The following is a 14513-nucleotide window of genomic DNA, read 5'->3' as shown; positions in this document are numbered from 1 at the left end:
TTCTATTCAGATGAAGGAAGTTTGGGATGAGATTAGACCAAAAGGGCAGAAAGTTCCATGGCATAAGCTTATTTGGTTTCCAATGCATATCCCGAAGCATTGCTTAATCGCTTGGATGGCTCTACAAATTAGCACTGATTCAACTTGTGTAAACTGCATCATCTCTCACGAGACAAGAAACCACCTATTTTCTGAGTGTTCACTGGCAGTTTGCTTATGGAATTCTATTTTGAACTTGAATGGAATGAATTCTAATAACTTGTCATGGGACGAAACGGTTTCTAGAGTAAGCACTTCATTAAAAGGGAAGTCTCTTATCACCTTCATTTTGAAGATAGCTTGGTCTGCTTTTATCTATACTTTATGGCAGGAAAGAAATCAGATAATTTTCCAAAAACGGTCAAGACCTGTTGGAATTTTGCTTACTAAAATCATTGATGTTGTTCGTTTTTGTCTTAGGAGGAAAATATCAATAGGTTAGATAATACTAATCTTAACCTTTGTAATGCTTGGGGTTTATAGTTCTGCCAATCATTATTTTGTATAGGTGTACATAGTTTTCTTTTTGTATTGATTGGTTGATTGGTTTGTAGCAAAACTTTGCTATTTTAGGTAATAAAATTCTTAATTATCCCAAAAAAAAAAAGAAATTGACGACGAACTCATGTAATTATCAATGAAACGTACCGGCAAGCACTACGGTCGACTTTTAGGCATGTGATTGTGGGTCTCAGCCATCCAATTAAATGCATCTTCCAACACACGGCAAAATGGTACAGAGAATCGGATGGTGATCTTATGAAATAAGATCCTTAAAAAGGTTGAGCAGTGCCTTTCATGGTGACCCAACAGTAGGATTTAATGGCTTGTTTGAAAGCCAAGATTGAACCAAACCCTGTAGCCATCATTATCCTCTGACCTTCCCTTATCCGATGCTTGTTTTTCCAAAGCAAACTTACAATGGTTGGTGACTTGTTTGAAACCCTAATCGCATGTTAGAAGTCAAAGGGTTAGCAGCTAACTCGTTTGGAAATGTGTCCAAATCATGCCATTTGCCAGAGGTTAAAATCACATCCAAATGATGAATAAGTTAGTTCAATTAGCATCGTTGTTGATGATGGTAAGATTCGGATGCGGCGTTCGTAGGTGATTTATCCCTTTTGATCTTGATAGAAAGTCACGGCTGATGGCTAAATGAAGGTCGGTCAAAATTCGGATTTTCTGTTTCCATAAGAAGGAATCGAAAAAGAAATGGAGAAGATGGTTCGAGATCCTTCTCTTAGTCTTAGATGAGAGGCTTTATAAGAATTTCATGATATCCATTCATAGGTTGGCGGACTCAATTGATACGATCGACTGATAGTAATTTTTGACTCTGACATATCATATACGTCTGTCATAGATCATGTCAAGAGGTTGTGACTTTCCGAAAAGTGTAAAATTCCAGAGATGTTCTCTCTGAGTTTTAACTACGAAAGAATTCTCCGGAGATTATTAATTTACGGAGATCAGTCTTACAAAAGAAATTCGAAAGATGTACAATAATTATTTATGATTATAAGAAAATACAAGTTCTAATAAATTTAAATGTATAATATTCGAATTAAATTGCAACATCGCCTCGAAATTACATCATAAAATTAGTGAGAAAGATCGAACCAATGACTCGTGCACTCCATGAACATGCAGAAAATGCAAGAAACTGGACATTAACTGTCTTGCGTGGTTGACTAATGAATAATAAAGCAATGTAAAAATCTGTCATTTTCAAATTGAAGTGAAGGTGGAACTGAGCTGTTGGTTAAGTGAAGCCAAATCGAGATGCACTTTGTCATTCAGACAATTTGGAGGTGTTTGGTCAGATTGTAATTGCAATTAGGTTTCCCAGGATAATAAAAATTTAAATAATATTCTTATAATTTATATGAAAAACAATGGTTAAATATTAGTTTTAGTTCTTTCAGTATCTTTGAATTTGAGATTTAATCCCTACACTTAACTTTGACATAAATTGTTTTTTTTTTTTGAATAAAAATGATTAGTGGCACTAGTTATTTTGGTTGAAGGGCTGTCACGATTTTTTGTGTGTGTGTGGTAAAGACAAGAAATTATTTCATGAATCTGGTTTATCACATCATCTATGATCCCAGTAAATGACAACCACAAATTTTAAAATAATTTTCAAATAACCATCAACCTTTTTTTACATGTATGAAAGAGGTGAAGATTCACCTTCGAAAAAAATTATGTGGACAAATATTATTGATTGAGACAACGAATGACGTGATGAGTCAGACCATCTAATAATATCTCGGTAAAGACACCTTCTTTAAAATTAAAGAAAAACTATGTTTACATGATAAGTTGGAAATGATGTTTTAACAATAAAGAATGGGTAAACTACACGTGTGGCAACTAAACTATTGCCCGAGTTCATTTTGACCATCGACATTTGGATTCGATCAATCAGACCACTCAATTATTTAAAATGGTTCAATCAACCCACTGAACATTAACTTTTAACGGAGGAGGTAACGTGGAAGTTAAAAAACTTGTTATAATTGCATATTTGATACTCAATATTTATACATTATGTCATTTTAGTCATCATTTTATTCAATCAAAATAAATTTAATCTCTAATTAAATCGTGACACGTGTCACTACCTGATTAGATAATATTTTCTTAACTTTTATTCATTTAATCTAATAACTTTTCTATCTAATAAGGTGGTGATATATGTCACCATCATATTAAAGAGAGAAAATAAAAAGGAAAAAAAGCTCCCCCGCGCCCATAAAGATTCAAACCTAGGACAACCTTAGTGCCAAGTAGGGATGTAAAATCAGGTAATCGTTCATGTTTCAGTCGAATCCTGTTAGGTCGGGTAAAATCGGATACAAGTCAAGTCAGGTAAATTTGATGCTTCGACTCGGATTAGGTCGGGTCATTTTCAAGTTGATTTGACACTAGGTACAGTTCGGGTTCAGGTCGGGTTACTTTCAGTTCGGATCGATGTCAGTTCAGGTCTAGAGCAAATAAAGACCAGGTTAATTCATGCTTGGATGGACTTCAGGCGGATCTCGTTCAGATCGGATGACGTCATTGGCAGATAAAATTCAGGTCGGATCTTTATCATATACGGATTGAGTTCAAATTGAGTCAATTTTTATTTTTGGATTAATTATTTTCGTCTTTCGCGAACGTTGAATTGTAATTTGTAATTGTATATGATTTATAGTAAATTAATAAGAATATAAATAATCATGGATCAATTTTATGAAAAATATAAAATTAAGGACTAAATTGAACAAATATGAAATTACAAGTAAAAATTTAAATAAATTAAACAAAATGCATTGATGAGAGACCAAATCGAAATAATTTTAAAATGTGAGGTTGAAATTAATATAAAAAGTACTAAATTATACCCATTTAAAAAGTTATGGGCCAATTAAAAAATATAAATAAATAATAAGTATGGGTCAATTTCAGATGCAAATATAATTTTAAGGACTAAATTAAACAAATATGAAATCACAAAAAAAATTTAAATAAATTAAACAACACAAAAGGATCAAATCGAAATAATATGGGAGTTTCGAAGTCTTGCTGGTGGCAGTCTTAAAGATTATGGGAGTACACAATGCAATAGCAGAACTATTGCTATAGATGTAAATCTAGTAATATATGCAAAGACAAAGCATGTTGATCTTGATCTGCATTTCCTTCGTGAGGAAGTGATGTCTCTCAACAATTACAGATCAATTGTGTTCCTGCTCAAAGTCATGTAACTGATGTGCTCAACAAACCATTGACTGTAGAGAAGCTTGAAGGTTTTCGACGTTAACTTAATGCTTTTCATTTGCAGTAAGTTCAACAAGGAAGTTAGTAAATTTATTTGTGTATTGAACTCTTTTTTATACTAATTGTGTGATAACTTCTTCCTTTTTAAGATTTTTTTATTAATCTAGTAAGTACAAGATAATATCCGTTTAAAGACAACTCTCAATCATTGATATTGAACGTTCATACTTTTAACTTTCATAGTGTCAGAACACAAAACCTCAAAGAATAACAATAATTCATTTCAGATCTTAATCTTTCAAAATATCACCTTTCGCTAATATTTTCAACAAATTCATTCCAAGAGTGAAAGTCATTTGAGAGATGACATTTTTTATTAAAATTGTGAAAAATAAATAAGTTTTAATCATATAATTCATCATATTTCATTAAATACTTTTAAGATTATTGTATTTTCTAATTATTTTTCCTACTCAATATTTTTATTTTTTTGAAAAAAGCTTACAAATGAAGTAATGAACATAAAAAGGAAAAAAGGTTAATTATTGGTGGACTTCTGTGTCATGCTTTTTTGAAAGAAAGAAAGAAAGAAAGAAGGAAAGAAACCACTAGTTCTCATGGATAGTTGCATACGCCTCTCTTTAAAATCCCGCACCCAACGACCAAACTCTTTAATTTTTTTATAAATTTATTTTATAATATAGAATCTTACGTACACTCTAACGGAACAGTTAAAAAGTCCACTAATGAAAAGTAAGAGAGGGGTTAATGACTCCTTGTGGAGGCTCTTCAATAGGGATGACAACGGGTCGGGTTCAGGTCGGGTATTGGTTCTTTATCTCTATTCCCGTTTAAAAAATGGATACCCGTTCCCCTTTAAAAAATCGTGGGGATTTAAACGGGGATCCCCATTGACTAATCGGAAAAAAACGCGGAGAAACGGGTATCCCCGTTTAGCATAAATGTTTATTTAAACGGGTATCGGTAGGGTTGTTCATTCGATTAATTCGGTGGTCGAACCGACCGAACTATCATTAACCGAATTAACCGAAATTTTTTTTCTTTAACCGTTAATTGAACCAATTTTTTTTTCAAAAATATTAACCGAACCGAATAAATTTCGGTTAATTCGGTTAATTTTTGAATTAACCGAAATTTTTTAGAATTTTCGAATTTAATACTAGAGAGCAGCTGTTGTTCCATTTGCTAGGGAAGAACGTGATGTTGGTATAGGTCCCGAGGCTGATTTTAATATGGCTAATTCACATGCTTCGCTTTGTCAGAGGAACGTTAAAACTTGTGTAATGGAGACAGCTTGTATGAGGTTATTGGATTACGAGGAGAAAATGAGGGTTGCTATCGAAGAGACGAAGACAATATGCAAGTTGCATTGATTTTAAATTCTGCTGGACATAAGTTCCAGCTTGCCAATGCTAGTGGTGGGCTTCCGGTGTGTAATGGTGTACTGGACGAGGACTCTGCAGCAAGTACACGTTCGTTGGAAGTGGCACAATACCACCAAACCAACCAGACTTTTCCCATTTAACTAGACAATGTTTGTTTATTAAAAGATATTAAAGGTTCACACGTGATTGCAAACAAGAAGTGTAAGCACTATTTTCACGATTAAAAGAAAAAAAGAATATTATGAAACAGCGAAAATTGAGGTAAATTCTAGAAATTGAAGCGGGGACGATGTTTTAAAGTAGTGCAGTATGGGGTGAAAAAAACAATAAAAAATATTTAAGGGTTAATTTAAAATATGTTATTAATATTATATATAAAAAAATTATTTTTAATATTTATCGGGTCGGATATCAGGCCGGGTAATCGGGTAATCGGGGCGGGGATTACCAAACCCGTCCATGTCCCCGTTTAACATAAACGGGTTTTCCCCGTCCCCTTCCCCATCTCCGTTTATCATCCCCGAACCCGACCCATTAAATTCGATTTTTGATTTTCCCTATCTGGTTCAGATTTTTTTGCCCTCCTACTCTTCAACAATGAGAAAATTCTTAAGCTATCCAATCTGCAACAAAGTTGTTCTGTTGAAGCACATAATTTAGTTCCCTGCGCCAATACCTGCTAAGCAACTCTTGAATCCCACGTGTTAGAACTAAAGAGGATGCTTACTATGGACACCATTCTTAATCAGAGAAATTTAAGTGTAAAAGTTTGATTCAATCTCCACAGATCTAGTACTCCTATCCCAAGCAATTCTGAAGCCATATTAGGCCTCATTGTTTAGCAAGTTACCATAGAAGATATGAACCCCTTAAAGAGACTAGTGGTTAAAGGCCTAGGCTGGCACCTCAAAGTTCAGGGTTCAAGCCTTGGATATAACATCTCTCTAATCTGTAATGTATCGAAGAAAAGGATATGTTACATGAACCTCCACGTATTAAACTAAATTTCATTTTTTTTTTAAATATCCGCCCCTGCCTTTTGCTATGCGGAGTGTACCTCGCGAACGTCCACCAGTAAACACGTGTCCAATACTTGCAACTTCAATGAGCATATTTTGCAGATTATCACCAGCGGCCACGCGTTGATACACATGACCTTATTTGACAATTAATTAGTCTATACCATCCAACACCTGTCCAGATCATTATAAAGAGCCATGCAACAGTAAGAAGAGGGGGACTGATTCTTCTTGACCACAAACTAGACACAAATAACCAGTATCTTCAAAACTACCAATAAAGCTTCCGTCCGATGACCCTCCACGGTTGTTGTCTATTTTACCAGTCAACAGAACATGAAAGCTATAATTAAAAATACACCAATCTTAGCCCATGGAAGAGTTGCTGTTCAATAGCCTCGAAGATAGGGTGGTAATCATATGCAAAGAAAAGGTGGTTAAAGGATGGACATCAATTTGTAATTAGGAATCCTTAGAACCCAGAATTCTACACATGTTGAAAGAGGAGAGAAAGAATATCAACAACAAAAATAAAGAGATAAAGAGAAAGTGGACCACCTTATCTCATACTGGGTGTGGGTAAAATAAAACTCTCAATTTGTACTCCATTAATTGTTGTTCGCTACTACAACACAAGGGAATTGCTGTCACTATTTTTAGTCATTGAACCATTACTGTATGGAAAACTGGGATATTACGATCTGCTAATTGCATCTACTCAATCATTGGTCGTTTTTAATTTAATCAATTGATTTAATCCGACTTTAACAATATAAGCCTTTATTGTTATTCTTATTTAATTCACTAGCCAAGCATTTGGCAGTCATTACAGAACATCCAGCACCACAGGTGCATTATCATTAATTTTTTACAGGGACACGTCAAGCAAATACCAGTAGAATAATACGTCTGGAAAAGCTGAAATCCTCATTAAGAAAAGTGCGGCAAATCGTCCCTGTTTTTGCTCTTTCCGGCGAGCAAGGGATCAATGAAGCCTCTCCATCCCTTGTAATCAATCGAGGAGCCCGAATCAGGCAACGCAAATCCATTAATGTAGAAAGTCGGTGTTCCAAACACCCCTCTCGAAGCACTATACTGCATGTCACAAGACATAACAGTGTAAGTCACATGAACAATTTTTCAAAAATAGTTCGAACCGAGACTCCTAGGAGGAACAACACTCTCTTTTACCATTGATGTCGTTTAATGGTTCTGAAGAGGCGATCGATTGCTTTGAAAGGGAAAGGGATAAGCGGTGCGGCGTGAGGGGAAAGGATTTACCTTGAAAGAAACTCTGGTTTTAAGATCAGTCTTCCTGTCATTGAAACCCGATACAATTGCAGAATAATAGGAGTTCCCGACTGCTTCTGCAGTAAACTCTGAGATTTCATTCACTACAGCATCTTTGGACTTGTTGCTTGTTTGGTCATTGTAAAACCTCTCCTGTTACATAACAATAGTACCCAACAAGTTAATGTTCTCATAAATACAGTGCCCTTGAAAAAAGTAAATGCGAGACTGGAAAATGGAATATCAGAACCTGATGCTCAAAGAAAGCGTCCAACAATGGGAAAGTAACAGAAGGGTTGAGCAGGTTCACAATGTGCAGTGCCCGGGAAGTAGCGAATGCATAGTCGTGGTAACTGCAATTTTCAATACCAAGCCTCTTAAAAATCAAATCTTTCTAAACCAAAATTGAAAATGAATCTAATCGAATTGTGATCAATAACAATTCAGACAAAAAAGGATGTTCCAAGTTCAAAAATTAGGACAGAATCTACAACTATTCATCCTGATTGTCCTGCTAAAGAATCCAGCTTGGTATTCAGGCTAAAACTAGAATAATACTGGTTCAACTTAAATACACGAACTTAGCAAAAATCAAGAATTCAACAAAATTAATGAATATAAAATAATAGTAGTTCAAGTTTATAAATAAAAATAACTTGGTAAAAAACAAAAATTCAAGTTTGTAAATCTATATTTACAAATAAATAAACTTTCAAACACAGAAACCAAATTCCGACCGATTAAAATAGAGAGAAGAAAAGGATACTAACGGCAAGGGGAGGAGGTGAACTATGAGAGAAACGCGAGAACCGTAGTGATGAATAGCTTGCTTGAGAGGAGGCCACGAGTCTCTGCTGTCGGGGCAGACTGGGTCGAAGAAAGCCTCGATCAGAATCGTGTCCAAGTCAACTGGGTGGTTGGTGTACAAGAACCCATCGTACTTCACCGGTGGCAGAGACTGAGCTTTAACGATCCGATGACCCAGAATAATTAAGACAGTGGAGCAGAATAATAATGAAAGAGCTGTTCCCTTTTCCGCCCTCATTCTTTTTCTTTTCCCAAATGGCCTTTTCATGTACCAAACAGAAATATATACTCATTTTGAGTGGCCTTCCTTTACCGATAGTCAACAGCATAAGGGCGGATCAATCGTAAGAAACTAAACAAGGTAGGGAAGACAGTTAGCGGGTTTTAATTGGATTTCGTATCCATCTCATTAAACCAACTGACAGCAATTACCTTTTATTACGTAAACAACACCTAATTATTAGTTTATTTCAAGAATAAACTATTCATTTATTATTTCTTTTCATTTTAACTATTAATTTTGAAATTTTGTTAATTCGACTATTTAACTATTTAAGTGAGTTAATCAAATTTTTTGTCGCTAAAATTTAACGGAATAGATGATATGATTGTTAAAATTTTAACATAATTATATATTTAATCCTTAATATTTATTTATTCTATCGATTTAGTCATTACGAAACTATACACATTACTCCACGTCCGTAAAACAAATGTGACATGCAAAGAAAAAAAAATAACAAGAAGAAACCTGGGACGTGCGGTATGGGGAAAGTATATTAAAAATGAGTAAATTAAAAATTTGTCCTTACACTTCTTTAGTCTTACAAAGTCTCATAGTTAGTATTTTATCTAAAATTTATGGATTAAAATAAAAATTAATTCAGTTTATTAATGATCAAATTAACAACATTCAATATCTTAATGATCAAAACTTAATTAAAAGATAATGCAAGTGATGATGATTAAAAATATATAAATATAAAATATTAGTGGTCATTTTAGTAGTTTACCATTTAAGATTATATCTCATGGTGTTATATCATCTAAATGTAGGGTGTTAAAAAATATTTGACCCGGTTGATTTGGCAAGTCGAACCTAAAAAAAAATTGGTAGTTCTTTAAAAAAAGTTACTCGATCGGGCCGAGTACCCGACCCGTTATTTTTTCTAGGTAGTTGAGTTTGGGCCGAAATTTTTTATAACCGAGTACCTGATCCAACTCGATAATATTAATATATATATATATATATATATAGTTTAAATTATATTTTATATAAGGTTCCTTAATATTTTTATCTTAAAATTAAATTTAAATCACTAATGTTTTCTTAGATTTGTATGTACTTTTAAGGTTTTGAATTTAAAAAAAATATTAATTTGTCAATAGGAGAATCGAACAAAACACAATAGATATTAATAACTTTAATTTTTTCTTTTGAAAATAAACTTTAATATATATATATATACACACACATATATACTTAAAACTAACTCCAAATCACTAATTTTTGTGTATGGGTTATGTATAATAAACTTTTAAAATTTTATATATTTTCTATGTGATTTGAAAAAATAGATGAATTGATACTCGTAATCTAAAAATACGGGTAACCAAATTTTATGAATATTCGACTACCGGGTATCTGAACTTAACAGACCGAGTCACAGACCAACCCGAATTTGAAGACATCTATCTACATGTGTGTCTATATATGACCGACTGGGAAATGACAATTCACCCACCTAATATAATAATATTTCAACTAGTATTTTACTATTTTTTTGATACAAACGAAGTGGCTGTGGATAGCCTACAATCTTATAACACATTCTGCTTTTAAATCCCTTTCTAACAACTCTATTATCTCTTCTGGTGGGTTGTCCAGAATGTGAACTCCCCCTCTTTCTCGAATGCTAGATTAACGAAACGATCAGCACATCGGTTCCCCCCTCTACATATATGTCTAATATCCAATATCCAATATCCAATATCCATCCCTCTTTTCTTAGATCTTCACATTCTATGTAAATCACTTTCTTTTGATAAACATACTTTAAAAAAGGTAAAATAAACATTAATGCAATTTAGCATAATAATGACTTTTTTAAAGAATAAAATATTTCTTATAAATACAATAAACTAATGTTGTAAAATAGTGAGTTTCCTCATTTTTCACTGGCTGTCCATGTCTAGATCCCTAACATCAATGCAGTCGGTTTCATTTACTATTTGCTTCTTTCCTATTTTCCACCGAAAAAATTAAGAAAATTTAATATTTTAATTTAAGTCCAACCGAAAAAATTATACGTTTTATAATATTTTAATTTACGTCTTTACTTAGCCTTAAATAAGGTTCCGTCCGTTAGAATTCCCAAAATAATGCAATAAACTAAATATAAAAGAATGTTAATTGCATCCATCATCGTTATATCATTGATTCATTGTCGGCTTAAAATCATACACTCAAACATTTAAAATGTAGGATAAACTACATTTTGATACGAGAGAAAAAATGGAAAATGAAAGAGGGAGGGATTAAGCTTTCCAATTTTGGAAAGTGAAAGAGAGAGAGAGAAGGGTTTTTCTAGGTATGAAATTTAAATTCCTTCTACAAAGAGTGATATAATTGCACAACAAGTCCTTTATTTCATAATTTCCTTTCAATTTGAAGTTCAAACTCTAAACTTTTGTACTTTAGTTCCTTGCAATTTAAAGAAGAATTTTAATTGGGTGTGAAACTCTCCTTTTAAAAGAAATTTTGTCCTCAAAATTTATCCCAATCAAAGATATGCGAAAACTGAGCTTTTAACGATTCTTCAATCTCTGTTGAACCTTAGTCAATGGAATGTGTTTACTCATCAGAACTTTTTTTTATAATAATAAATCCAGAATCTGAGAAGACTTCTTCTAGAAAATCCAATCAAACTTCAATTAAATGTCCCTGATCGAAGGTCAGAACTGTATCATCTCAATGCAGACACATAAAAGACATCCAGAATGCATCCAGATTTTCAGAACCGACTTAGTTGTTAAACAACTGATATTATTGTCTTAAATACCCACAATAATTTAGAGAATAAATTAGGATTTTGACTCTTACTATAGAAAGGAGAAAATTATTAGAGTTCCATTTTTCTATTTCAGTTGTACAAAATTTTAAAAATTGTATTAAACTTGAAAAGCAACGTCTAATTTTCGAAATATACCGATTTTGGTGAAATTACTTATAACGTGATAGACTATACAATAAAATAATTAATTTTTGTTATTTATTTTATTTATTACTTTTTGTAATAGACAGTACTAATGTTTTTGTTTTACAGTATTTTTTCCTTGCACATTATCATCGGGCGGAGTGACGGTTGAAGCCTGAGTTTTGAGGAGTGGGTGTTCCGCCTGTGCTTCTTGCTTTTTTAATATTAGATCTACGTCATGCCATAAGAGGAGTGTAAGGTCTGTGGTTGGATGAATATGGAATGGCATTTGTACGAAGAAAGGTCGATGGATATGCATGCATATGCTGATAAAATCTATGGATAGCTTGAAATGTTGTAACTAATTAACTATTACTTCATTGACCTGACCAAAGAAACAAGTCTTAAAATATTATTTGTTGTAAACGTGAGATGAGATAAAAGTTGCTTTTGTCCCAACTTCTAACTGCAGAAACCGTGTTAAACTGCTACTAGAAATTGCCTAGAAGATCCCTGGATTAGTCTCTGCCCATCACAGAGTTTCAGGCATTGAGTAATTTTGAAGGTCTAACATTACCGTGCATAGATAGATGCTCAAACTAAGCAATATGGTTCATGGATGTCATCAAAGAAATGACTTTCAGATAAAATTACAATGACATTACAATCTATAAGGTCTCACAAAAGCAATGCAAATTCATGCCTAACAAACATCTTAAACAGCACAGACAAATATTGATCATTCAACAGAAGACCACATTTTATATGCAGATTTTTATTAAAATAAACAAAGCAAACGAAGCACTTTCACGTACATTCCATTCAAGTCGCATTAGCATGGACTTGTTGTAACCCAACGTGGTGTAGGCCAACGAAATCTAAAGAGAGAATTTCGTGGATAACAGGGCAATGGCTCAATGCTCCCATCCCATAGCTTGTAAATACCGATATCATGTTCCCCAAAAGCACCATCATAGTTACTTTCAGAGTAATCATCTGTGAAATATATGCAATCCCCCATACAACCTGTAAAATCCTTAGCTGACAACGATAATGAAGAATTTTCACCTATAAAAACCATCTTATCATGCAAACTTTTCACTCTTTCCCAATAAGGTCCACTCCAAACCAGCCTAGAAACCTGGTAGCGCTTCGTCCTATAAACCAAATAGGGCTGATCAGGCTCGAAATTGAATTCAAGATCAAGGTGACGGGTAACGAGTAACAGTTCATCTCCAGAAATGATCAAATATTGCATATCACCGCTCAATTGTGTCCACATTTGGACAAAGGAAACCCGGGGCGAATCATGGTGAACGTCGCAGATTACAATTCCTCCTTGTTTATTTACAGCGTAAAACAATCCCTTACAATATATAACATCTTCGGAATAAGATTGAGTACCTGGGATAAAGCGCCAAGAATCGTCGCCGTTTCTGCAATAAGCTAACTCGCCAGTCTGATTAAGAATCGCCACTGCAACGAAACGAAGCTCTTTGGAAGGGTTGGCGGAAAGCACGATTTTTTTAACGAAGGAATCTCGCATTTGGCGCAAAATTACGAGTGTACCGATCGCCGGAAGGGGAGAGGAGGGAGTATTCCTTGCCGACGTGGGAGTAGCTAAAGCTGTGGACGTTGGGGAAAGAGGAGAGGGGAGGGAGGTGGAGTTTGGCTCGGGAAAGGGGGTTTAAGAGGAGAACAGAAGGAGATTCGTCGAGGATAACCAGCCAGCCGTGGGAAGAGCCGCAGTGGCGTCTATTAGGGTTGGACGATTCGGGGACGGAGAGGAATCGGAGTTTGTTGGCGGAAAGGTCGTAGAAGGCGCGGAGGCATTGGTGGGACTGAGAAGGAGGGAGCATGAGCCAGGGGAGCTGAGGAGGGAGATGGAAAGGGGTTTTAGGGATTGAGGACCGCCAGCTGTGGCAAACCGCTCGGCAACTGATGTAATCGGAGTAGAGTTTCAGGTACTCGGAGATGGATTCCAGGAGTTCTGGCTGGAGTTTTGTCCAGTCAACCACACCCACCATCTTTGCAGTATTCATGGATAGAACTGGAAACAAATTTTCTCGCAGATTAGAGGGTTTTGGGAGATATGAAAATCTGGGTTTACGCTATTCCGTCGGAAATACGATTTCTTTATTAGATAATCGACTGCACACGCTACTGGCTAATGGCGATGAAGAGTCCGATTCGAAACCACATAAAGAAATTTGGTATAATTTGACTTTCACACCTCTACTTTACAAAAATGAAAAATTTGTTAACCCTTGTTAAAACTTGGTCTTTATACTTCACACAAATGGGAAAAAATCGTTCAATTAGATGAAATTGTTGAAGTTTATCGTCAACAGTTCAATGATTTAAAAATACACCATAAATTTAAAATATCATCGGGTCAATTTTACATGTTCATCCAAATAAACTTTTAAGCTTCATAAAGTATCATATCAATTAGTAGGGTTGTTTTTGTGATTTTAGTGACTCGATACGATTTTAAGAGGTCTCACGTTCGATTTTAGCTATCATCATTTTGTCAAAAAATAACAAAACCTATTGAGAATTTTGAATTTTAAGAGGTCTCACGTTCGATTTTAGTTATCATCATTTTGTCAAAAATTAATAAAAGAATAAATAATTGGAAATTAAAAATATCTCATCATCATCATTGTTAATTTTTTAACGGTACGTCTGACTAAAAACAAGAACAAAATGCATCTTAAAGTATGATTTTAAAAAATAATAATTAGATAACCAAAATATAAATAAAGTGCTAGGTGACTAACTAATTTACTCTTTTTATTTAATTATATGTGAATTTTATAATTTTAGGTCCTTGACAGGTGCCCTCCTGCCTAGGCTCTCATATGGCCTTGCCAATTAGAATAAAATATTAATTTTTATAATCTTGTAAATGAGAGAAATGAAGTTTGAATTTGGATAATTATAACAAAATATAATTTATTAGACTAATAATTTCAAAAGTTATA

General features: G+C 34.1%; 1 protein-coding gene and 1 pseudogene across 1 annotated transcript; both read right to left on the bottom strand.

The window, feature by feature from the left end:
* Positions 1-7035: 7035 nt before the first annotated feature.
* Positions 7036-8592, bottom strand: LOC120168989. The gene is made up of 4 exons (XM_039177228.1): positions 8293-8592; positions 7773-7875; positions 7514-7675; positions 7036-7327 (listed from the first exon to the last, which is right to left on the bottom strand). Exons 1-4 carry the CDS (start codon positions 8565-8567, stop codon positions 7163-7165), a joined length of 705 nt encoding a protein of 234 aa, XP_039033159.1. The 5' UTR covers positions 8568-8592; the 3' UTR covers positions 7036-7162.
* A 3616-nt stretch (positions 8593-12208) lies between these two features.
* Positions 12209-13738, bottom strand: LOC120168988 (annotated as a pseudogene).
* Positions 13739-14513: the final 775 nt, after the last annotated feature.

The sequence above is a fragment of the Hibiscus syriacus genome, unplaced genomic scaffold, assembly GCF_006381635.1.
Source record: "Hibiscus syriacus cultivar Baekdansim isolate YM2019G1 unplaced genomic scaffold, ASM638163v2 tig00111743_pilon, whole genome shotgun sequence".
Lineage (NCBI taxonomy): Eukaryota > Viridiplantae > Streptophyta > Magnoliopsida > Malvales > Malvaceae > Hibiscus > Hibiscus syriacus.
The sequence above is the reverse complement of the archived record's forward strand: the minus strand, read 5'-3'. Positions and strand labels throughout refer to the sequence as shown.